The 27,437-nt window shown below is 40.4% G+C and overlaps 1 protein-coding gene across 1 annotated transcript; it reads right to left on the reverse strand.

The window, feature by feature from the left end:
* On the reverse strand, positions 1-27,009 carry LOC309409585 (uncharacterized protein F13E9.13, mitochondrial-like; the record flags this gene model as incomplete). The annotated part of the gene is made up of 6 exons (XM_082005755.1): positions 1-191; positions 6,307-6,434; positions 9,803-9,953; positions 17,866-18,046; positions 25,082-25,164; positions 26,937-27,009. 6 exons carry the CDS (start codon positions 27,007-27,009, stop codon positions 1-3), a joined length of 807 nt encoding a protein of 268 aa, XP_081861881.1.
* Positions 27,010-27,437: the final 428 nt, after the last annotated feature.

Raw genomic sequence — 27,437 nt, forward strand, 5'->3', positions numbered from 1 at the left:
TCATTCTCTCAGTTTACTTATGTGTTCCATAAACTTCTTTACTCTGTCAGGATCAACACCATTTGCCCAATAACCTTCTTTCTTGAAATACGAACCAATTATTAGAGCATTTGCATCCAAGTAATTCCTGACATTCTCCAGAGTCACTCCAGACCCAATCAACACAGGAATCTTCACAGCATATTTAACCTCTGAAGAGAAGAAAAACAAAATTAGGGTTAAGTCCCATCTTTGAAACTCTACTAAGACTCTAATTTGTGTTGTTTTTCAACAATAAAGGTATCAAGAAACTCACGGTCACAGTATTTCTTACTTCTACTACAGAAACTAAGAAACAATTTCTCTAGAAAAAACCCACACCTTTAGCTCTGAAGAGCTGTTAAAAAAAATCTCACTTTTATTTTATTTTGCATTTTGTTGTTGTATGAAACACTGCAGAAGAACATTCCTGGCCACATATTAAAGGATGGTTTCAGTGCTGTGGAAGATACAAAAGTTGGGTCTTGGTGCCATACCTGTACCCCTCTTTATTCTCAAGGAAAAAGATTTAAGCAACATTAAGTTGAACTGGCTGGCAGAGAAAGTACTGTATTTTACTATATTTCGTCATAAATTAATTTTTATTCCACATCCCTGGTAAGAAGAGATGCTGGATGCAGGAAGTTTTTGCACAGCAGGACCAGACTGTTTTACTTATTGTGACTGTTACCATCACACTTAGAGGCTCCGTTGTGCTTGAGGTACTACGCATACATGGAAAGGAGCTATTATTTACTACTGTGTTGCAGTAGCACCCAGTATAGATTCCAGGCAAACCAGGTCCATTGCCTTGACAAAGGATTTACTGATGCTGGAGTGACCATGTGGGTTCCCATGCCCCATATGGAGTCTTAACTGTGTTCTCAATTCCCCTCCCCTTAATACATGAATAATCACCTCCCCAGATCTTTCCATGAAGCAACCAAAATACAGCTACAAGAATAACATGCCAGTCTTGTTTCCATTCATTGTATCAGCTCAGATTCTTTTTTGCAGGTCTGGTGAGATCATTACAGTGGCAGAACTATTCAGCAGAGCTGTGCTCATTACAATTCTTCAGTCATCATTTTAAATCACAGTCATGGTAGTTGGACTGGTGTGTATTTCTGCCTTGCTGAATTTATGTTGTGTTGACAACTAGTAGATGATCTTCGGTGAAGAAAAAAGAAAGGCCTTATTCACAGGGAATGGAAAAGGAGTGTGGTCTCTACTCCATGATAAATTTCAGGAACTTGGAAGCAGGAAAGCAAGTGGTGGTCATACAGACTACATTGATAGCTCCAGCTAGTTTATCAGAAAGCAAAAGACAATATTGATAAAGACTACTTCTCTTTCTATGAATGGCAATGGAACAAAAAAGCCAATTATTTTTTCTATATACAGTATGTGTTACTTAATTATCTGACCTGGTTCCAAAAGGAGAAATAGACAAAATATCAAAACAAGGCTCAAAACATTACAGATGCATTTCATCTCTCATGCATAGGGGTGGATTTCAGCCCATGGTTCAGGTGATCATGTTCACTGTGAAATGTATGCATTCTGACAGACCTGACTGTGCAGAAACTCATCTATGGTTCAGTTACCGTAGTTCACATTTTTTAGAATAAAAACAAAAGAGGATGCCTGTTTTGACCATGGAAAGGTTCCCCATAGATAAATAAAAGGTTATTAGAGTATTTTCTGCAGAACCTGGGTCAGTACTCGCTCTGGGGGGAAAAAAAAATTAAAAATCCCAGTTCAAGAATTACTAAGCATTCTTCTCATCCTTTCATTTAAAACTGAGCATCCTAAGAATCTCTCATAGGCCTGGATGCTTCATCCCTTACTTAGACAAATGTTGCTCGGCATTATTTCTGACGTTTAAAAACATATAAATTGCTTTAACTGGTGATAAGCTGATGTAAGATGGTTAGAGCTTTAAGTAAGTAGGGAAAGCATATATGAAACATATAAAAGTCTGCTTCAAAACACTGTTTGTTTAAATGAAGTTTCATCAGAAGCCTAACTTATTAATTATGCTTCAGGGAAGACTAATTATTTATCACCTTCCTACTTCACTGAAGAAAGAGGATCAATTAAAATGCTCTTGAATCTCTTTTTAGGTCACATGAACTACCATTTTTCCATCTAGGAACAATAACTCCTTCTTACAAACATTTTAACACAAAAACAAAACCATTCCACACAGTCCTTATTGAAAATTTTAAACAAATCAGATGGATTATGCATATATGGTTAAAACTACAGTTATTTCTATGCATATTTTATATTCTTGTAGTAATCCTGCTTACAGCAACAAAATAATTCATTTTTAGTTATTTATAACGTTATTACTGAAATCCTGTTCCAGAAAAATCAGAATTTTATTTATATAGTATCTACATGCTCTTAGAAATATATCTGCTTTACATAGATACCAATGCATAATTAAGGTGCTACAACTGACCGGAGATTTGTGCAACAGTACTTTACTGTATTCCCAGAGGAACTGCGTTCCAAGTCAATATTTGTTTTTATGACAAGTGCATAAGGCACATTAGCAGGTAGTTGGTTTACAATTATTTCATATCAGCAGGACAAACGAAGAGACAAATAGTTAAACGGAGCATGATCACATGGGTGTAAGACAATGGCTTAGCCCTACTAGGCAAAGAGTGAAAACCAGTGAAACCTGGGAATGCTGTGAAACTATAAAAAAAAACCCCAAAGCTTTCCAAAGAAGCAAGGTATCCAACTCCTGCTGTGATCCATACATGAAACATGGAGTCCACACACATCTCCAGTGCTGGGGATTTATTCAGATTGACAATGTGAAGAATGGCAATAGGAGTGCTCCATCTGCAATAAGACTGAGTTACCTACTTAAATACGCTACAGATGCTACTTTCAAGTCATTTCCAAGCACACCAAGGCCTAAAATTGATTAGAAGGTGATTTTTCTATTGGCTGTGTTAATACAAATTCTAATTTGTAAAAGAAAACAAAGCAACAGCAGTGAGATATGCTTTTGCATGGCAATGTTCAGTCACCATCAAGATGTCTCTCTGTTTAGAGCTTTGCTTCAAATCTCTCTCAGCTTTCTTGGCTTTCTTCTTCTGATTTTTTTTTTATTTTGGCCACAAAGAGAAAAGATGGCAATTTTGTGATGTTACGGTAACAAGATCCTAAAGTTTACACAACTTGCACATTTCTCTATTTCAATAAACTGTAACTAGAGGGCACTGTGCTCTTTCTTGTGACAGTACATCTGCAGACATGTCTTTAATAAAATCAAATGAAATAGTGCTTGGTTGCAAAGCACAATGAAAGCATTTGAACTATGGTATGCACAAGTTATATGAAATAAAGGCCAAATGCTCCTAGCTTGAAAACAATGGCAAAGAGCAGCGTAAAAATAAGCACCACTGTGCCAATAACTTGGTCGACTACTCTTCTTTAAGAGCCTGTTCATAACCAGTAATCACTGCAGTGTGCAGTACCGTATACAACACTATGTTTATGGTAATACTCCACTGTAACACATTTTAGTTTTTTTAATTGAAAGGACTTTTTCTGTCATTAAATCTAGGGCTTACAGAAAGTACAGATCAGAGACTCACATCTCCTGTTTATCTCTACGAGGGTACCGCAAAGGCAGCAGCCTCTATTTTGACCTAAATGTACTATCAAGAAGTGAGAGGGTGAATCAGTCTTGACGCCCCTTTTATGAACAAAAACTAAGGAGATGACAGTCACAGCCGGCTGTTGAGTTTGATGATGTAGCGCATTTTCCACTGGTTACTCAGCTGAGGCCATTTGCTTTGTTCACACAGGTAACTAAGGAATCATTATACAAAGCTTTGATCACTTAAAATACAGCCTGGATGTGAAGTAGGTATTTCAGCCAAAGAGAAAACTTGATAGATTTACTCTCCAACCAAAGAACATTTCACAATGTAGCAAACTGGAACAAACTTCCATAACCTCTTAAATGAAAATATGGTTTATTAAATTAAGCGTAATTCAAAATGCTCAGCTCCTTAATAACCTGAAATCTGATTTGTAGACCCTGTGCTCTGTCGACCACTGGTGCCTGGTACACCCAGACAGCCCCAGAGCAAAGCCTGCCAGCCGCTGTGAGGAGCGATGCTGATGGTTGCCTACGAGAAGGCAGCGACAAACTACAAAAAAACCCTACTCACCAGTTCTCTGGCTTGACAGGGAAACACTCACTTCCCACATCCCATCACAAATCAGTCAATTCAACACAGAGACACAAAGGCAAAACCACTTCTGTCTTACTGCACAACAAAGCTGAAAAAAGACATGACAAAAATCTCATCTGTCTCCTGGTTCTGCTTTCAAGATATGCTTTGCAGCGTGATGAAAGGTGCCCAATTGTGTGTATCATCGTAATACAGCACTTCCAGGGCTGCATAAATTCGTGAAATGCAAAATTTCACTCACATCAACACCAACTTTGTAGATTGTATATCCGATTCCTTTTAAGAATCTGCTGACATAGATATGCCTAATTTGTCATTTCTTTATACCCTGGAATATTGATTTGTGAGTTCTTCTCTTAACTGTTTTAAGCCAACATGCTGCTTATAAGAGGGCCGGCTAACATCCAAAATCCTGTGACTTAAGTAAAATAAATCCATGATCCACAGATTCTTGTTTTCATAGCAGAAATCTAAACACAAACTTAATGTGTGTACTTCATTACAGCTGCCAACTCTGATTCATTTTGTTCTTTGGACCCAGAAAGAGAACAAGATGGAGACTGACATGTTTGTTCACATGAAAGAAAAGCAGAAGCCAGGGTACGGTGCTGTCTGGTTGGAGTCCTGTGATAAAAACTTATGGGCCTAGAGGTCAGGTTTAGCTGTCTGATGCAGGGAATCAACGGAGGTTGCACGTGCATATGTGAAAGCAGAATTTAACCTAGAATTTTGCCCTAAGACTCATCAAATCCTTTTATTATTATTTAATCTGCATTAAGGATGGTGGAGACATTAATTGCAGGCAGGGACGGAGCTCTAGATTAACGAAATTCTGTAGCCTTGAAAATATGCCTAGCTTTCCTAGTCCCCTGTCCCAAGTATCATTTACAGTTTAATGTACCAAAAGACCCAACTAATTTAAGAGTTCAATATTCACACCAAACCATCATTTTCTTTTTAACATTTGTGATTAAAGCATAGTAATTTATAAACTATTTGGTAAAAAGTTTAATATGTATGAAATAAAAACCCATTTTGACAAGTTCAACATTTATTTTAAATGCTGTTAAGCATGTATGATATAGGTAAAACGCTGAAAACACTGAATGATTTCCTATTATTTCAAAAGATGTTTGAGGTCCAGGTATCTATGGCAAGCGAAGTATGTTTGTTTTTACAATTCACTCTGCATTGGAACTTCAAAACATGCCAGTTTAAGCATGGGAGCAAAAATAAAACCTAAAAAAATACACATTCTATTTTATGTAGTGAGACCCTCAAATTCAAGCCATTAATCTAAATTTGATGAAAATCAAATGCCCCCATGACAGAACTTTAATTCTATCATGGGAGCAATCCATTTTCATGAAGACAGCCCAAACTTACACCAATATAAAAATATAAAGAATCATATAAAACTTTTGCAAAGGTCAGAGCTCATAGGTCAAATGACTCTCCGTGGATAAAAAGTTCACATCATTTAAAAATTATTTTGTTGCAATATCTCTCTATCTACCAAAGAACTTGTATTCTTTCTGAAAATCCTCTAAATAGTATTTTCCCTGATACTGCTGTTTGGAATGTTGCCTTATCAAAATGCCTCTTTTCTTGCAGGACTTCCATCTTCATTGTGAAAGATGAAAATGCTTAACTCCTCAATGGAAAGATTTATAGTTAGTTAGTTTTCTAATAAGGCTATAAAGTAGCTTTTTCTTATATTAAGACTTTTTAGAAATGGAACAGGGTTTTGTTTTGGTTTTTACATATTTTACATATATTTTTAACTTTTTTTTATTTAAGCCACAACATCACTGTTGTAAAAGCTTCAAATAATTTTCATTTTTGTCCTGCCAAATTGTTGTTTAGAAACGTATGACAGACAATCTGAATAGCACCTCAGTCACATTAGTTCTGCTGCATCAAATCAAACCCTACAGTGAGAGCTTCTTATCTTCCCTCCTTTTTTCCTTAAGGAACAGTGGGTATATAGATTTCTTTCTACATTAATTCAGAAGATGATTCACTGCCTGTTGTCTGACCTCCGTACGACAGCTCTCACCTTTCAGCTCCTGAGGATCTGCGGGCAATCCAGTAGCTGTGCCAGTCAGTACAACCCCATCAGCCAGGAAGAGCTCGGCAGCCAAAGCTGTCTCAGCCACACTGACGTCTGCCGTCAGGGCGTGAGCACTGTAAACAGCAGGAACATACCCTGTGGTTACTGTCGGTGCACACGCTGGTTATCCATCTCGTTGAATGTTTAGACTGCATTTCTCAGTCTTCCCTACTGGCAGAACAACCAAAGGGAGGCTTTATGAGAGAGGGTAAGTGTCCTGTTTTAAAATGGGAAGTAAAATTGCAGTATGAACAAGAGGAAAACCCAACGTTTTCCACGAGGGAACTGTAATTGATCGAGTCTATTGCTCTGGGTCTCCTGTCTCTAAAGAGTGATTGCTAAGTGTGGACTACCAAGCATCAACTGAGACAGCTGCTTACATGTTGAACGCTTGTATTTCAAAAAGGTTGAGCACACACAGCGCTCTGACTTCAAGTGGGAGTTGTGGATGCGCACCCATTCATAAAAAAGATTCTGTTGCCTAGAACAGAATTAACACCCTCCAATTCATGAAGTCCACTAACAGAAAGTATAGTTATTACCTATGATATAATCACAGGATTTGCCTTACATAGTTACAAACATCAATTACCTGCAACCTAGCTTTTCAACAGCAGTCTTTGGTAGATGGGTGACGCACTTTGTCTGAAACCTATAGCAATAGCAACTTTTAAACGGTTCTGAACTTTGAAAGAATTCCAGCCATTGCTAGTTCAACATCCAACTTTGTTGTTTCCGTATCTCCAGTTAACTAGAAAACAATGGCTGTGGCCAACATGTTGAACTGATGAGTGGTGACGGAGCCAACCTCCCTCCTGAATCAGCCTGGATGGACAACACTCCTGGAGGGCAGGAGGGGGCCATACTCTGGCCCATATTCAGAGGCAGCACATGTGTGCAGTGTGTTCCGCTCATGGCGATGGAAGCAAAAGGAAGTACACAAACTCGCTTTCTGCAGCTGGAGAAAGGCAGGCCTAAGTACATCATATATACAGTGAGGTTGAAATGGGGCTTAAGAGTCATAGGGACCCTAAAACTAGCACATGGAGGGTAGCCATGACACAGCAAGTAGACTACAAAAATAGTTTCTCCCCATGTAGAGAACAGGAGGCTAGCAGCTCTCAGTGGCAGGCATATTTTTCTACATTAAAAAAAACAACGAACAAGTCCTTTAACATTTCCTTCTCAGCTGACGAACCTGCCTGAAACAAAAACCTCTCTTCCTTTCTGTGGTGGGTTGACCCTGGCTGGACACCAGGTGCCCAAAGCCACTCTATCACTCCCCCTCCTCAGCTGGACAGGGGAGAGAAAATATAGCAAGAAGCTTGTGGGTCAAAGTAAGAACAGGGAGAGATCATTCACCAATCCCCATCACAGGCAAAATGGACTCATCTTGGGGAAATTAATTTAATTTATTGCCAATCAAAATCAGAGTAGGATAATGAGAACTAAATCCAAATCTTAAAACACCTTCCCCCCATCCCTCTCTTCTTCCCAGGCTCAACTTCACTCCTGATTTTGTACTACCTGCCCCGAGAGGCACAGGGGGATGGGGAATGGGGGCTGTGGTCAGTTCATCACACATTGTCTCTGCCACTCCTTTCTCCTCAGGGGGAGGACTCACACACTTCCCCTGCTCCAGCCTGTGGTCCCTCCCATGGATGACAGTCCTCCATGAAATTCTCCAACGTGAGTCCTTCCCACAGGCTGCAGTTCTTCACGAACTGCTCCAGCCTTGGTCCCCCACGGGTGCCGTGCTTCAGGAACAGGCTGCTCCAGCCTGGGTCCCCCACGGGTGCCGTCCTTCAGGAACAGGCTGCTCCAAGCCCAGGTCCCCCCACGGGTGCCGTCCTTCAGGAACAGGCTGCTCCAGCCTGGCCCCTGCAGGGTCCCAGGCCCTGCCAGCAAACCTGCTCCAGCCGGGGCTCCTCTCTCTCCCCATGGGGCCACAGGCCCTGCCAGGAGCCGGCCCCAGCGCGGGCTGCCCACGGGGTCACGGCCTCCTTCGGGCATCCCCCTGCTCCGGCGTGGGGCCCTCCCCGGGTGCGGGTGCAGATCTGCTCCCCCGTGGAGCTCCATGGCCACAGGGGCACAGCCGGCTTCCCCGGGGGCTTCCCCGGGGGCTGCCGGGGAACCTCTGCTCCGGCGCCTGGAGCCCTCCTGCCCCTCCTGCTGCTCTGACAGCAGGGCTGTTTTTGCACATTCTCACTCCTCTCTCCGGCTGCAAATGCTGTGTGCCTTTTTTTTCCAGTTCTTAACTCTGTTCCCCCAGAAGCACTGCCACCATGGCTGATGGGCTCGGCCTTGGCCAGCAGCGGGTCCATCCTGGAGCCGGCTGGCGTTGGCTCTGTTGGACACATGGGAAGCTTCTAGCAACTTCTCACAGAAGCCGCCCCTGCAGCCACCCCCGCTACCAAAACCCGGCCACACAAACCCAATACACTTTCTTAAAAAGCACACCTTTTGAACAACAGGAAATACAATCCCAGTATCAATTCATCAATTGTCAAGGCAAAGGAAGAAAATAATCACAGGATGCAATCTTTTTTTTTACCAAAAAAGTGTAATGCAGTGTATTTTTATTTTTATATACATATATATATATAGAAAGAAACCACTCTGAAGGGACCTTAAAAGCCTATTTGATAACACTGCATTGCTTTCTTTCTATTTTGAAATATATTACCTGTTTATGAGGTATTTAAGATCTTCCAGACTTGGTAATTCTCATGATTACCCACATACTACACAAGAACATTTTAATTAGGTTATTTAGCATGTATAATACATAACACTTGAGCAGTTCTTCTGGGGAAAAAACAAACCCAAAGAGTGACATCTAAATAGCTGAAAGTACCATATGACAGTTATGATAAAGTATCAGCAGAAAAGAAAATGGATTTATCTGTCATAAGTTCCTTCTGTTTGATAATCATAGAACATAATCCGTACATAGACAGTAATGATTTAAATAAAAGAAACCAGTATTATTGGCAAGAAGGAAAAAAAAAAAAGAGAATAGCTTTTTAAAATGCCAAAATATTACGATTTAGATGCTTTTATATGGCAACTGCTTGCATAACTAAAAATAACCTTGGATGCCTAGCTTCCAGAAACAAAATTTCTTTAAACACAACAGGCATATACAGAATTATACAAAATCTCACCTGACACCAGATGCAAAACTTTTACAGTCTGCATTTATAAATCCCAAAGGTTGAACAACTGCAAACTTCACAGATGCAGCAACCTGCAGCTTACAGGTGCAAATTTATTTTTAAACATATCCTGTAACAGCACTGCAAGACCTTGCTTGAACAATAAATTTCTCCCTATATCATTAACTTTCCTGACACTAAATAGTCATTAAAAAACAGAAAATGCATAAAAATATGAGATCATTATTACATTCATATTTAGATAAAATATTGCTTGTATTTACCTATGTTTCTTTTTAATATCAGCGAAAATCTGAACGTTCTCTGCTCCAACTTGTTTTCTATATCGTAGCAGGTTACCTGCACAGGCATTTATAATCCCTTCATCAGCAACATGAGAAAACACAAACCCTTCAGCCCGGATAAAATCAAGACCTGAAAAAAAGTAAATAGCAATATCTGAGCTAAAACTGAAGACTGAAAACCAGAAATACTAAAACCAAACAAAACCCCACCTTACTGTCCCTCTTATTTGATCCAAACACAAGTTGCTCTATATGCTCTAGGACTAACCAACCTTACTTTTCCACATAGTTAAGTTTTACGTTCTTTATTTTCACCCATATTCTGTCAGACTTCTTTCCACCTTACTACCTTCAACTCCCATCTCTCTCATAAGCCCACCAGTTTTCTCCCTATGGAGAGAAAAAAAAAAAACCTCCCATGGTTCCCTTCTCTTTCTCAGACCCTATCAGTTTGTTCCTATGTGGTTTGGAACAGGCGTCTGTACACCCTGCCTTGCCTCTTGCCATGACATGGCAGTGGGCATATGCTGACAGAGGAGCAGGTAGGTCAAAACACAGCTCCTTTGTCCAAACAATGTGTCTTCTCTCCAAAAAGGGTCACTAACTTGGGTCTCTCTCCTCTTTCCAGATACTCTTCATTGTATTATTTCTTTCCCAACATCTATTCCCCTGCTAAATAAGCCTGGAGTTGGCCATCAGGTCAAAAAGCATCAAGGACATGGACACAGACAGAGGAATAGCATTAAGTCTTCTCTCTTTAGGAAATTAGGCAAGGAACTGTGACATTTAGCCTTCAGACAAAATTAGTCTGTAACACATTATATACAATCTGTTTGACTCTCCATCTGAATGGAGCTTGTGTTTTCTACACAGCACCACATCAACAACTTACTTCTAGAGCTATGCCGAAGGTACAAAAAGGTAAGGTTTGGGAAGAGCAAAACATTTTCCACTCTACTCCAAACTTACTCTGACCATCAACTCTACTACATCTTAGCAACACAGTTGCTACCATATTAATTCACTTTTTGCACTAGGAAGGTTTTGTGGGACGGATACTTAAGAGGAAGATTAGGAATAGCAGTAAGTTCACACAGGCCATTCATCTACTCTCAGAGGAACCCCTACACAGCCTTGTTGTGTTGAAATACTGAAGCCTTGGGCCATGGTGTAATAAGCCCACAGCTGTGAGGCACAAAATTGAATTCTGACTCCCTTATTGCCTTCCCCTCTTCAGTCTTTCATAGCCTTGAAGTTTATTTCACCTGTCACTTAACATACGTGTAAAAGCTCTGCATTCATCTTGTGCAGCTTTTGATGTTCTTCCAGTTTGCTTTCGAGGTCTCTTTCAGGCCCTTCTGAAGCTCTGCTCCTGCTCCAGCTTTGGAGTCAGCTGCACATTTAATTAGAGCTGACCTCATAGCAAGGAAACCCATGCAAGTGAAAGCGGCCATCATGGATGCAATCCCACCCACCAGAGAACTGCTTAGACAACAGAGCACCTCAACACATTTCAAATATAAACGATCTTTAAAATGTATTTACCAAACGACAAGGTGCCTGTTTATTTTAAAATTTCAGTTTTGTTCCAAAAGCCCTGAAGTTGCAGAAACAGAAGCTTATGCCTGATAGAGAAGAGCCTGTATTGCTTAGCAACACAGACTCCAGCTAACAAGAAACATCACAGATGGATGCCAAATCACATGTGAACTGTCCTGTGTCTTGAGATTAAAGGGTGAAAAGCATAGAGTATTCTCAGGATCTAAAGACAAGAGCGTGCCATAAGTATAGCTACAGGTGCTAGAAAACATTGGGTAATAAACACAGTGCAAATAGCTAGACTGAGATTTCTGCATCTAGGAACAGAAGTTATAGGTTCTATTTAAATCACCCAAGTTGACAGTACAATTCAGAGTTAAATAAGAAAAATTACTTCTCCTCTAATCGTAAGACTATTGATGAGTCCAGAGATATGCTAAAATTTCACAGCAATCATAATGTCTAACTCAGGACAGGGGGTATTCATTGAGTAATTTCATTTATTGAAGTCACTGCTTACATGTTGTTTATTGATGTTTGGTTTGTGTTTCCTTAACTTAGTAATTTAAGACTTTCTGCTAAACATTAAGATTGTACTTAGTTTAACAAGGCTGCACTCTCTATCTGGGTTTTTGGTGGCTATGAAAATACAAATTTTAACCAACTGTAATAGGTGCAGGCACCAAATCATTACCCCTCTGTTTTATGAAGTCATAATCAGATTCCGCTAATGAATTCATTTTTACGCTCATAAAATTGTGAGAATGATAATATTGCTTACTTTCACATTTGGCAAGTTGAAAAGTAATAGCCATTGAATACTTAATAGGCAGTCCCATTTCTGACTTCATATATGAACAAAAAAATTTTGTAATCTCACTGGAAAACGGGAACAGGAAATTTCCAATGAAACCTAATAAACAGAACTTCAAGACTGTATTAAGAACATGGAATCAAGTAACCAGCTGCTGCAGGGCCTAGTTCCTTGAACAGAGCTTGTCTCTTTTGAAAAAGTTAGTGTTACTCCACTTACTTTAATCCTATTTAAACAGCTTTACCTAAACAGCTGTGGAAGTCTATCAATTGTAGAGAGAAGCTTTATTTTTTTTCCTTCGTTACCATGATAATTTATGATTAAAAGGAAAAATATGACAGATCGAAACACTTCTTTTGTTGGGTGAGAAAATACTGCAAGACTGAGTTGATGGAGGAAATAGTACTTTTACTTTATTAATCTTAAATGCTGCAAATGTGCATATCACTGCATTTTAACACCACAAAACAGTGAATCGGATGCAATCATTGAGAAGCCCTTTCTTAGGTATGGTCATTCCTTGAGTTAAAGTCAAAAGGAGCTGGGAGCTAGGATTTACTGCTCTCACAGAAATGGGATCTGGCCTCTGCAAGGCAACAGCTCCTGGTTGCTGCTGAATTTTGGACTTCAGGCAAAAATCTTTGCCTTTACACAAAGGCAAGATGCTGCAGGTAACTTTACTGGTGGTATCTTGTTTTATATGCACAGTAAATCTTGGCTCCTGGCTCTTCTTGCCTTCCTAGTTCAGAATGAATCTGAAAGACTGATTTTGTGCTGAAAATGAAAACTCAGAGGAGTATCGACTTTGCCTGCTACTGATGCTAGAGGTATACAGTCCCCAGGCTGCGAAGACCCTTTACTACTCAGGACATTGTCTTGCAGCAGCTCCTTCCATGCTCAGCATGAATTGCAGGCCTTCAGGCAAAAATCTTTGCCTTTACACAAAGGCAAGATGCTGCAGGTAACTTTACTGGTGGTATCTTGTTTTATATGCACAGTAAATCTTGGCTCCTGGCTCTTCTTGCCTTCCTAGTTCAGAATGAATCTGAAAGACTGATTTTGTGCTGAAAATGAAAACTCAGAGGAGTATCGACTTTGCCTGCTACTGATGCTAGAGGTATACAGTCCCCAGGCTGCGAAGACCCTTTACTACTCAGGACATTGTCTTGCAGCAGCTCCTTCCATGCTCAGCATGAATTGCAGGCCTGGGAGAAGTGTCTCCAGCAGGGCTCACAGCAGAGGCCACAGCACTCACTGCCCTGCTCCACAGCACCTGCGGGTGCTGCCAAGGCATGGACACCCCTGCTGCTCAGCCTAGCTGCCTCCCCCCACCACAGCATTAATACGGTGGCAGCTAAAAAGAAAAACCAAAGTAGTATACAATTCTGCCCAATTCCATCCCACCTTAAACAGTATCATGGGCTGTAGCAAGTGAATTCCTGTGGAGGATATCTCTGCTGGTGGGTGAGGGAAAGGAACGGTCTCAGACAGCAGAGCTGTATTTATAAAAGACATGGAGATATCTGGGTACCTGGGATATCTTCTGATATGAAGACTCACTTAATCAGCTACCAACTGTGTCATTATCATTAATGATGACTAATTCAGAAATGGGATTTCAGTAACATGATCCTTAAAGGAAAAAAAAAAAAAGGCAGTTTCACAGTCAGGTGGAGATGCAGTTGGACTAGACAATTATTTTAAGTCCTTTCCAACTGAATTATTCTATTCTAAATTTATGAGATGAGAGAAGATAAACTTAAAAACTGAGCCCTGATTCATGACGAGTGTAACACAGGCTCACCCAGGTGTAGGGAAAGCTGCACTCTACAGTAGACCCTACAGTCCTTGCTCCCAGGCACCCAAACTGAAACTCTGGCCAGAACATAAGAGCATAACTTGCCTCTGGCCCATGTGCCTGGGTTTTCCACCCTATGGAGTCAAGATACAACAGGGAGGAGTACTTGGAATACCAGAAGTGTTCCCATGCATCACTACAGAGATACAGCTATGAGGACTGTTTTATGCCTTGAAGATCAGCAGATGGCCAGGCCAATATTCCACAAAGGCAAGATTTCTTGAAACCCTTCCTTTCACCATTAACTTGTGTCCATTAGTCTAATGATGAGCCAGTTATTAGTTTTTTCTCAATCACTGCTACATGTTGGTAACAGAGAGCATGCAGAATGTGCAAAATAAAGGGACTATCACCAGCATATACTCCCTGTATTATAAAGGCTCCATCTCCTCTGCAAAGTCCTACACTGATAGATGACAGCCACGCAGAACAGCTTACTACTGCAAGGAAAAACAAATAGGAGCTAAAGGCTTTTGGGCAATTCCTTTAGACACAACAGTCCCCTCCAATATGAATAGTGCTTCATAATTAGCAATCTTTCAATAAAAGAAAAGCCATGTAATTTGGAAGTGGATCAACAAACAACATGAGTACATGAAATTAGCACAACGGTTAACTTCAGAAAACAAGGCACATGGATAAATAAGGAAAACCAAAAACTATGCCTAAATCTGACCCAGACTTAGTGAACATATTGTGGACATTCCTGAGCACTGAGAAATGATAACCAGTAATATTTGCTAAACAAAAATAAATAAGGGAGCATTTGTATTTTTATCTCCTCTACAAATGCTCATAGAACTTGCTTATATACATCACTCTGTTTCAACCTCAAGCAGATGTAGTTAATTAAATCAGAAACTACAAACAGGAAATTATACACCTCTAAAAAACACATGGTACACCTGTTAATAATGAAGCAACTGAAAAGTAACTCTAGCAAACAAATTCTGACTTGCTTCTCCACAAAAGGCATTGGAAGATAATACAACCTTTGGAGGATGCCATTAAAATGAACTATTAAGAAGGGTTGTTTTTCTGAGAATAAGTATTTGACATTAAGATGGCTTCCAGTCAAAAATATAAATACAAAACTGTACTATTCTGTATTGTCTCCGTGTTTTGTGGTCTACGGTCCCTTAAGACACTACTGTATTTTAAATTAAAATGCCTACATTAGAAGAGTATAAAAATTGAGCAGCAGAGGACTTTAATATTAGGAAAGGTGTGACATCAATCTCCCCCACAATCTGTATATAATGACACTAATTTTTGAGCCGTCTAACATTGCCATATCTGCCCTCAGGAACAGAGGGAAATCCTGGCAGCTTTCAACATAACCTCCTGAAGTCAACAGCGAAAGCAAAAGATCAGGCACAGCGACACTGGTTTGTGGGGCAGAGGGAGGAAGAACATGGGCCCTGCAGCAAGGCCCAGGGCAGGAGGACGCCATGGGCTGCCAGATGGGAGCCCTCGGGCAACCGCCTCCCTCAGCCCCCCATGGCGGATGCATCGGTGTGCTGAACCAAGAGCATTCGGCACTGGTGTAACGCTCTGCAATGACCTTTTGGAGCTGGGAGGATGTTGGCACCAACTGTTTGGGTTCAACTGTTGTTTTTTTGGTAACATGAGGAACTGCTTGTTTCTGTCAGAAGAATGGAGACACAGCGGTTCACTTTTTCCTCAAGATCCCCCACTGCTTTCCTACCACTGTCTCATACCTTTGCTGAAGCACCCAGCACAAACCATTTTTGCTGGCATTCCTTCCTTTAGGTGCCTAATTGAATAAATAAAATGTTCCCTAAAGAACCAAAATAAATTTAAAAAAATATTCTTGACCTTCTCAGGTGCCTCATCGCCTGATTTATTACTGTTATTTTCAGATTTATCCAATACCTTGTCAATATGCTAGGAAAATTCAGTAATTTCATCTGTTACTATTCGGCTACCCACAACATGTTTATTAGTATAACCACATGTTGCTGATGTTGAGCTCTTTCTTGTCACACTGTAAACCTGCTGACTTTCTCTCCCCCTTTAGAAAATATAATCATTACCTTCATCTAGAGACCACTTACAATTTCCCTGTGCAGTTCTCTTCAGAATGGTTATTTCTACCAAAGATAGGAGTTTCCACGGGGAAAATGAAATGACTGCATGTTAGCAGGAGATGCTACCTATGCGTTTCAGCTAAAATAACTTCAGCAAGTATTTTTTGCAGTGAAAGCATACAGGACTTGCTTTATTAATAGCCACCTATTAAAATTGTACTGACGTTAAAGTCGCTACAGAAAAACTACTCAAAGGTTTGCTACCTACAAGATTTGCTACCTACAAAGTAGCACTCACTTTACTATAGTTTTGCTTAAAGTGATTTTCTTTTCTTTTTGCTTTCCTGTTCAGTGAACTTGAGACAATCATTTTTAGAGAAGTGCAATGAAATGCATTAAACACAGGCCCTTCCTAGCTGGTGTTCTCCAGTTACAGAGCAAATAGTGCAGAACAGTAGTAGAGCTGAGCAAAACCCAAGTCCTCCAGGAATTCTCTCCCTCATTAAAAATTGCTGAGAAATACATTGTTCCCAATAAGCCTTATTTAGTGATCAGTTTTGCTCCTAAGAGGATGCATATCTCACTGTTTGACTATTGCTTGTAAAAATAAGATGTGTAAATATTTTTTGCAAATGCCTATGTACCTCAAGTATCCTACGTGAATGCAATCCCTAAAAACTAAAATTGGATTCTGTTAGCACTTTTATTTTAGGTTTTCATATAGGTTCTACTGCAGCAATAGAAGTTAGGTTTTGTCAGTTTGTCAAGTAGCTAGATACCTTGAAAATGGCACCTTCTGATTTTAAAGCACTCAAATCTAAGTTCAAAACACATCTACTAATAAGAATTCCCCCAAGAAAAAAAGGATTTTAAGACTTTTAGAACATATCCAACATAATTAAAACTGCCACTGCAGATAAGCTAGCCTACGTTATTTTACCTGAAGTATGGTTTTCAGTTAACACCAGCATCTTACCAATGCATGTACAAAATTCTGCCTGTTTATAAAACTTGTACATTCAAAAACGTTCAACCTTATTGTAATCACATATGTAATTTGGGCAAAAACAGGCATTAACCCTCAATTTATGAAGTATTTAAGAAGTACAAGCCTTCCATATTAAACCAGCCTCCATCTTTAAATCCTGAAATGTTACATATGAAAAACTAAAATTGCTTCAGCAAGCAGTAGGAAAGGTTGGCAAATCTAGGATTCATGCAATAAAGATAGATTAATTTATATTTAATTCCCTCAAATGCAATTTAATTTTAAGTAGTTTGGCTAGCTGTACACTCAATTTTTTGTTATTATATAAAAAGCTTCATTCCATCCATTCATTAAAAAAGGCAATGAAAACTTAGTTTTAATGGATAACGGTAGTAGCAACAACATATAATTAGATGCTGAAACAGGATGCTTAACCACAGTGGGTTAAATTGATCCTCAAATATAATTTAACTGAAGTAAATAGAGTTACACCAAAGGTGGCTTTTAGACATGAGTAGGTTTAAACTAATCATTATATTCAGACAGGTTTCACCTAGAAAGCTGCGGCAGCGGCCTTGGGATTTTTAGCTGCCTCCAACTGAAGCAGTGCGCAAGTATCATCTGTTATAATCAAGCAGGCATCTTTCTCAAAATCTAATTTCTGCTTTTTCAGGGTACAGTGAGCTTTTCATGTCTCATTTTTCATGGTATCTATGTTAGTACAATGCACAATTTGCAGAGAGTAAATGCCATAGCAAGCAACAGTACTAACTGACGAGTCATTTCTATTACCTGCAGCAAGAGCGACCGCGACCGCCTGTTGATTTGCCGCACACAGGACCTGGACACCCAGCGCAAGACGGGGGCAGGTTTGTCTCACTGCAGCGCTGATGACTGTCATTGCCGCTGTGACTTCAGGCCCAGGACACACTGTGTAAGGAAGGTCGTGCATGTTTTCTATGATCAAGCCATCCTGTGGAGATTATTATAAATAAATATGCTTAAACCGGGAAAAAAAAGAACTTAAAAAACATGGCTAGTTTACCAGCACGCTGTTTTGTATTAAAAGGCACACAGGTTTAAAGGTTTTCCTTCAAAGGAAGGATTATCTACAGTAAACTGCGTTGATGCATGCAACCACTTACAAAAGTGCTTTAATCAACAGCATGGTATTTGCAGGGAAATCATGAAGAGAAATAAATGTGATTTTAATTATACGTTCATCAATTGGGTTTCCTTTGATCCATCTTAAAATGTGAACTATAGGCGAATGAGTTAAATCTTATACCTCATTAAAAATAGCGTAGAGTCAAACTTCAATTATCCAAGTGGAATATAGGATATTGAGTATGTTTGGATAACAGGATTTAGAGATAATCAAGGCAATTTTCAATTCAATTAATGTCAGAAAATAAGTATTATTTTGGATAAATAAAGGAATTTTTTGTCTGACTATTATTGTGCCTATTTGCAGTGTGCCTAACACCATAGCATTAAGTATTGGTATTTCTCCCATTCTGGATTCAGAATTACTTGCAGGAAGATATTGCTATTTATTATCTACTATACCTCCCACTCCACACAGACATACTCTGGAGTGATGATAAAATACTCTGCTGATATAATTTATGCAATTTATTGAAAAATCTTTGTACATTATCTCATACCTTCTACTTTTCCAGTTGTTGCATAGTATATACCTGGAAGTTTCCAACAACTGCAAATCATATATAATTTTGTCAAGGACTAATAACAAGAGTAAAAGTATAGCCTTGAAGCCTATTTCCAGCCTGATATTTTGCATTTGCAGTGAGAATGTTAAAGGAAGCTAGAAATTTCTCATCTGCTTCAATCTAAAATACAAAACGTTTAACAGACAAATTAATTGTATCTATAGAAAATAAATTCCACTCTCTTGGGAGGTTTGCCATATATCTTAATCCTTTAAAATGAGGGCTTTACATTTCAAAGACATTCTAACTGAACCAGAATAGAAAGAACAACATTTGGGGGAAAAAAAACCCCAACAAACCACCCAACAAACAACTAGAGATTAAACAAAGAAGTTTGGTTAATAGTAACAACACAGAGAATCAGGAAGGGGGAAAAAAAAGGTTTCCTTTTCTAAAGTCTTTCCTATGTAACGCTTCTTTAATCTTTGTTGTATGTAGAAGCCCTTCCGGCAGTAAAAGGTGAGACAGTATATAAAATGCAGTCAGCATTTAATGGCTGAATTACAGGCTAAGCCACAGACATCATAAATGATCACCTAACATGGAAGATGGGGAAAGCTGAAAAAGGAAATAATCCAGTGGAACAATATGGTCAGTCCAAGCACACGACCCACATAACGCTCAGTGCACCAAGGTACAACAGCCTTTACTGTATAACTTACAGCTGAGTACTTAAATACACAAAGTACAGGCTACCTTAAAAACAAAACAACATAACCTATTAATGGAAAAAGTGATCTGATATTATGAGCAGCCATTGTTAGACCTGCACACTACTTGGTGCCATTCATCAGCTTATTTAATTACAGAATTCCAGTCTAAGAAAACCTCAACTAGCCAAAGGAAAACCAGCTATGACAACTAACCAAAACTTCTGTCCTTGATTTTGTTCCTATGGCCAATTAAACGTATAATTTAACATTCACACTTCTCTACCTGTGGTGGGAGGTCGCCACATGACAACAATGACAACCAGTCCTCAGAAAACCCACAGCATTTTCAGAAATGAGAACAAAAAAATCACAAACTTTGAGTCAGTTTCTCTAGAATGAGGTCAGGACTGTTCCAATAAACCTGAATTGACCCAATGGTCTTCTACCTCAGGCACAAATACTGAATCCTTTGTGGTACCAACAGAAAGATAAATCCCTTAGCCTTTCGCCCTCTGTACACATAAATATATTAGGTCAGTCTATGCAAGAATGCAAAGTTGGTCAGTAGTAGTATGTGGCAAAAGGATTAATGTAGGACTATAATATTTTAACAAACCAAACCAAGCGCAAAGAACAAAACAAACCTTCAAACCAGGTAATTCCAGGTTTAAACACAAAACCTGGAAGCTCTTAGTCCTTGGCTCAAGAATACTCTACTTGGCAGATTTCACCAAAACTTGGATAACTGGGAAAATCCAAGCTTATCATAATGGCAAGGAGCTAGGATCTGTAAATAAGAAGACACAGGCTTTCAGGCAGTCAAGAATCAACCTCAATATGACACACAGGAAAAAGGCATCTGGGAATAGGGTTTCAGATACTCGGCTCCTGAAGAGCCACACTAGTAGCCAAAAAAGCAGGAGAACAGGCTGGCAGAATTCCACAGGAACACTGCAGTGAAACTGAACTTTCTGTGAGTTGCTACTACTTTGACAGGTCAGGATTTGCATACAGCAAATTATTCCGTTAGCTACATTAATGAATTAATTTCAAAATTAATTTAAAACCCTAGCTACTCTATTGTGCATAAAAAGTACCTAGTTCAAAATTCTAGTTCAAAATGCAGGCATATGGGAAGATCCCAACATTTTTCTCTTCTGTCTTAAACTTACTATATTCACTTCTCAGCAGTTTTCTCTTCCTATGGCCTCAAGGTTCACAGTTACAGTGAATATTTTTGGTATTACTTTAATAATGTGTTATTCTTTTGGTACCATCCGATAGACTATGTTTTAATTAAACAAGACATGATATGAAAAAAAAAGAACAACATATGTTCTGCAATACAGAGAGCTGAATTACAGATGCATTAACTCAAAGCTTTCTTTCATATTTTATACAAAAATATAACACCACAGATTTCTGTGTTTACTGAATTGATATGTACATAAAACAGACTTCAGTACTATCAGACTGCTAATTAAAATGGTGGAAAGAAAACAGTTATGCTGAATTAAAGTTCCTGGAACTTAAGCTTATAGCTCAGAAGTCTATGGGAACAGCTACTCTGTTACACCCTCCAGAGCAGAATTTATTTGGATAGTACAAGATAGAACTCTAGCAAATACCTTTTGTGTTCCTTTTCCATTGAATATTATGATGATTGAAGTGTTGCTTATATATAATAGCCTTATTATAAGTAATTATCAAACAATATATTTCCTTTTTACTTTGAATGACTTCTGAAGTGCTACGTGTGTGCAAAATGCCTCTTGTATCACAGTTAGCTACTGGAAAATACATCATTTAAATAGGTCTCTGATTATATAGAAAAATAATTTCCTTAGCTTTATTCCACTTACAGCAATGACCTCTTAGAACACTTCAGCCACACACACATATCACAGCAGAAAAGTCTCAAAAAATAGTCACAATACTATAAGCCACAACAGGTATAACAATTATACAACCTTTAACTCTACATCGACCTAATGTAACTATTACCTAGGGCAACTTTAACCCCAGTGTTTCTGCTAAGAGAAAAGCTTTACCTACAAACACATACATACTAATAGAAACCTTTGAAAGCTTAAAAGAACTACTCTTTCCCAGAGGAGAAAAAGGGGCTTCTACACTATACTCATTATTATATACACTCAGATTTGTACTAAGACATTCACAGCCTTTCCCACCACTGCAGTCATGTGCTCTTTATAAAGGAAATCAGGTGCCTTTGTAGACCATTTATTTGCTGTGCCTAGCCAAGCTTCCTAGCAATTCCTTTAAACACTCTATTTCCAGAGCAAGAGATTACTGCCTTAATATAGGTAAGTAGATATCTTCTGTTTTCCTGCATATACCATAGGAGGTTTGTCTGCTATTTTATTCTACTGCAATATAGCTAAGATTTGAAATGCTAACCTCTGTAATCTAATTGGTAACTACCTACATGTTTCTATGTGGAAATACTAGTTTATTCTGTCTCAACTGTTATTAAACTCTAAGTAATTTGAATTCTAACTATTACTGTAGTTGTAAGAGTAATAGGCTTGAAATGTTTCACTTTTTAAAAACATCAACATAAAATACATACTAGCAACTACCCTTCCAGGTACAGAGGCAAAAGAAGGGTCAGGAGGATCAGAATAGCAATGAATGCATCTCCAGAAACATCATTGGTAAAAGAAGAAAACCTAAGATTTTGTGCAGTAAGAAGTATGATAATATTTGCAACTCAATGTAGCTTTATGCTTTTGGGATTTTTTAAAATGGAAATAGTTTTACTTATGTATCTCTAACTGTTAGCTACTCAAAGAGCTACAGCTAGATAACAGCAATTAGTAGTAAAGTAATAGATATCAATGAAATTAGAGGGAACTTGTGGTCTATTTTCTGGCTGTAAAGAAAGCTTCACCCAGGCTGATTGGAATGAGTAAAAGTTAACCTGAATACATATTTTACTTTTTGCTTAAACAAAAGCAGATACAAACTGGAGGGATCATAATGCCTCAGAGCTTGCTGCTTATAAAATCTTGTCTAGGGAATTTCATTGTTTAACAACACACAAGTACAAAGCATATACATTTTGAGCACAGATGGCTTCCTAACTGAGCACTCACTTGTTTTCATTACTGTGCTCTAATATCACAAATCTTTCATATTTATTATGTTAAGCTGTTAATGTGCCAGACAAGTCACCTTTTTCTGAATATACTAGGATTTACTCCCAAGTGCAATGCATATTGAGTGAGCAAGACCATATACTTGCTTTTTAAATGTTGTCTCAAGTTGCTTTAACTGGTGTTAATATGTAAACACCTAGTAGCAGCAAGATGGTTATGTATCTTCTTAAAGGCTACTGTAGGCAGTATTTGGAAATACTGTCAGTAGAAACATCTGTGGAAAAAAACTTTAAGTTTTTAGCTCTTTTTCCACAAGAAAAACAGACAGCTTCATCATTCACTTGGAGTACTGAGGGAAAAACCCAAATATATTCCCATTACAGAAGCAGAACAGCTAGTTTGGAAGACTGGGAAGCTCTTGAAGTAGCTGTCATGAAAACTTGCGTTACTCTTAAAGTACCAGGAAAAACTGGACAAGTGAATTGCAGAAACTGTTAGGCAACCCTACTGATATTTATGGAAATTCTTGTGATTCTCTCTGACCTTTATGGCATTAATAAAGGATTTGTTTGTCATATTGCTGTAATGCTACGGTGTACAGACCTTCAGAATGAAGACTGGTGTGGAATGTATGTTCTTATGCTTAGTCTATTTCCTGTAGAAGTGACAACTTTAAGCCCTGAATTTGTCCAAATCTGTAGAGCAATGACTGCATTCGCCTCACCTGCCTATCTGAGAGGTAGGTTTAAAAATATATTCAAGTTCAGAGACTGCAATGCAATAAGAGAAAAGGTAAATCAGTTAGACCTGGAATAGCAGAATTTATTAGAACTGTATAAAACCCAATTCAAAATTTTGGGTTAGTACTGATTTTTCAAGCTTGTCTTAAAACTGTTCCAGCCTTGTGCATGTCAGCAGTGAAAGTAACTGCTTCTGTACCCTCCCTTAACTTTAGGTATACTTCGTGTTTTCTCCCTGCTGCTAAAGGTTTCAATGTGCAATTAGCATGTAAGGGAAATGGGTAAACAAGCACTGGAATGTGGGGCAATGACTTTAAGAGTTACAGATCACTTGTGCAACCACTTCCTCTAACACAGGAAGACGGAGACTAGTACTTGCCACTCTTCTGATGTAGATCAAATCACATTATATCTCATGTTGACACTGTAACTGTAAAGACAAAATATAAAGTCACAGTACAGAATACAGAGCTGTTGCACATCTGTTCTTTCAACAGGCATGAAAAGGAAGGGAACTTACTCATTCTGTACAACTTGCAGTTAGACATTATTCTAAGTGGGTGGACATCTTGCACATGCCCATCTTGTTCATAGGCCTGCCTATGTAAACTTCATTCTTCTGCACTGTTTTTTCCTAATTTAGCCTTACTAGCGCTCTGCCTGTAACCTGTTTTGTGTGACTTGTCTTGCATTTTGACCTTGATCTTCTGTAATTTAGCTCTTATATCCAATTTTGTTCAGTCTGTAAAGTATCATTCTAATTTATGCCATTAAAAAGGTTTCAACTGGCTTGTTACTGAGTTTTGCAGAAAACAGCAGCTCAGAGCAGTGACTACTTGTTCATTTAAGACATTTGAAAACCTTGGACATTAGGACACCACCTTGCCATGCCAGCAAATGTACATAACACAGTAAGCAGGTCAAAGAAAAAGCACATCAACACCTAAAGACAAGGTGCAGTGAAATGTTTAAAACATATCTGACCTTTCAAAAGGACATATACCCTGTTAAAATCTACTGACCTATGAAGGTTACTACACCACTTCAGCTCCAACAGCAATTCAGTCAGCAGTACCTGCCTCTTCTTGCCTCTAGCTGAGACTGGCCTTTTGGGCCTTCTCCTCTAGATGCACAAAGCAAGCATGCTTGCTGCCCGGGGTCTAGGATAGAAGGGTTAAAGAGGGTAGAAAAGGACCTAAGCTTTTTTAGTCCCTGAATAATCTGTGCTCTTTTGGTATAAACACAAATGTGGGGCAACCCTGCAGCCTACAAGTAACTGAGGTACACAGTGCCTTGGCTGTGCACATGGCATTCCTCCATGACTTCATGAAATCAAAGTACTGTACAGAGCTAAAAATACAGTGGCTTGTCAGAGTGGATGATGAAGCATCCTACAGCCAAATACTTAGAATGCAAGCAACCATCCATGTTGCAGTCAACTTCCTATCTGTGTTTTTCTCCCCCCTCTTAAATTGACTTGATTCTTAGAAGTTGATGGTAATCCAACTTAAGCAACGTGAATTGTACAATTTGAATCTAAGCTTTTTCAATTGCTTTGGGTGTATGTGATGCTTATTTTGGGTTTTGCAATCTAGAAGGCCTACTTACTATGTTGAAATAAAAGATGTGGATTTAAACATCTTCCCAAACTGTATGGTTTAAGATGCTTTTGATGAATTACAGACTCAATTTAAAATATTTGCTATGCAGAAACAGCCTTGTGTAAATGCTGCCATAGGAAGAAGGAAACCAAAACTTACAACTCCAGCATCCTTGTAAGCTTCTGCCTCCTGACAAGCTTGATCAATGATCTGGGTCAATGGAAGAGAACTTCTTGGTGTCCCTGCAAGAATAATGCTGCTTACCCCAGGGTACACACAAACCAAACCCACGTACAGCAACAGCCTTCAGGTAAGATAACTATAGGGATTGGCATACCGAAACAGGGAGAAACAGGGTAAATTTGCTAAAAGGCTGCTGTATCTCATTGTGACATGCCTTAGTAGCACCTTTTTCCTTAACTGTAACCATTCAGCTCCTAGATATAATTCACAAACTTGAGGAATAACCGCTATAATATATACATAATATATATACGTGGGGGTACTGGTATAGATGAAAAGTTGGACATGAGCTGGCAATGTCCACTCACAGCCCAGAAGGCCAACTGTATCCTGGGCTGCATCCAAAGAAGCATAGCCAGTAGGCCGAGGGAGGGGATTCTGCCCCTCTACTCAGCTCTGCTGAGACCCCACCTGGAGTACTGTTTAGAGTACTCTGCACAGGAAAGACATGGACCTGTTGGAGTAGGTCCAGAGGAGGCCACCAAAATGATCAGAGGGATGGAACACCTCTCCTGTGGGGACCAGCTGAGAGATTTGGGGTTGTTCAGCCTTGGAGAGGGAGACCTTATTGTAGTCTTTCAGTACTTGAGGGGGCTTATAAGAAAGATTGGGACAAACTTCTTAGCAGGCTGTTGTGATTTGACAAGGGATAATGGTTTTAAACTGAAAGAGGGTAGATTTATACTAGATATAAGGAAGAAATTTTTCACCATGAGGGTAGTGAAACACTAGCACAGGTTTTTCAGAGGTGGTAGATGCCCCATCCCTGGAAACATTCAAGGTCAGGCTGGATGGAGCTCTGAGCAACCTGATCTAGTTGAAGATATCCCTGCTCATTGCAGGTGGATTGGACTAGATGACCTTTAAAGGTCCCTTCCAACCCAAACTATTCTATGATAATCTCTTAATGCACCAGGTCTGTTCTTGGCTGTTATTCCTATACTTACTATAGCTTATCCTGCATTAGTGATGTTCCGTGCAATACAACCTATGGCAAGATTGACCTCTAGGTCTGCAGAATACCTATGCTAAACACCAGTCAATTTAAAATGAGTTAAAGCTATCTTAAAGTCTGCAAGGTTGATTGTATCTGATCTTCAGTGTAAGTGTTTCACACATGGATTTTGTTGGAGTTCAATGAATTTCCCTTAAGATCAACTCCAAAGTCTTTTCTGATATTTGGGCTCCTAAAGCCAGGCACTGAGAGTCTGAAATGGGAACTGTGAAGAGCCCTCTGACAACTTTGTTAGATGGTCTGACTTCACAGCGTGAGGAAAGTTGGCCATAATGCCTGGAGGCTGCTTTTGGGAGAACATGGAGCTTGGTGAGCTGCGGGCATGGGCCTCTCAAGGGGAAGGTCAGCAGCTGTGATCAGCTCTGCTTACTCTCAGCCCCAGGAGAGGTGGATGAGGAGGCCAGGGTGGAACAAACCCTGCCTGTCGTGTGTCGGGGCCTGCGAGAGCGCTTGCCAGCATCTACCCTCTCCCAGCGCTCACTGGTGTTATTTCATAACCACTGCCTCTTAACACACAGCAGCAGAGAGCTCACCGAGACCAACCCCTTTTCTCAGTCTAGCTCCCTGCATGGGGGTGGCTCCTGCCTCTTTTGCCTCTAGAAAGCCGAGAGATGCCCGAACCTGTGGCACTGCGTGAGGGGCCGGCAGCGGCGGTCGCAGGGACAAGCTCCCGGAGGAGCGGGCTCTGCCCTGGGCCCGCCGCTGGGCTAACGGGCCATGCGGCCGCGCTCGGCGGGCCTCCCGGCCGCCGCTTACCTGGCAGCGCTCCCACGTGCACCACCCCGACGACCGCCGCCTTCAGCCGCCCGAAGAGCCTGGGCAGCCGCATGCCCTGCGGGAGAGGGGACGGAGGGGAGCCGGTCCGGTCAGCGGGGCGGGCAGGCCCCGGCCGGCCACTGCGGCGGCCCGCCTGCCGCCACGGACAGGACGAGGACGGGCCCGGGCCCGGGCCCGTTCCCGCGGGCGAGGCGAGGCGGCCCGGCCCGGCCCGGCCCCTCGGCTGCGCTTCCCTCACCTCACCCCGCCCGTATCCACCTGCGGCGACCGCGCGCGCTGCTTGCTGCTGCCGCTTCCGCGTGGGCGCTGCCGGCCCCGCCCCCGGCCCGGCCCCGGCCCCGCCCCGCCGGCCTCGGCGCGGGATCCCGCGCCCCCCGGCGCCCTGCGCCGCTCCCCCGGGGCCCGCCGGCGGCCGGCGGCGCCCCGCCGCGCCCCCCGCAGACCCCGCCCCGGCCGGGCGCCGGCCTCCGGCGCTGCGCG

This window comes from Phaethon aethereus (genome assembly GCF_964289735.1).
Source record: "Phaethon aethereus genome assembly, chromosome: 13".
NCBI classification, from domain to species: domain Eukaryota; kingdom Metazoa; phylum Chordata; class Aves; order Phaethontiformes; family Phaethontidae; genus Phaethon; species Phaethon aethereus.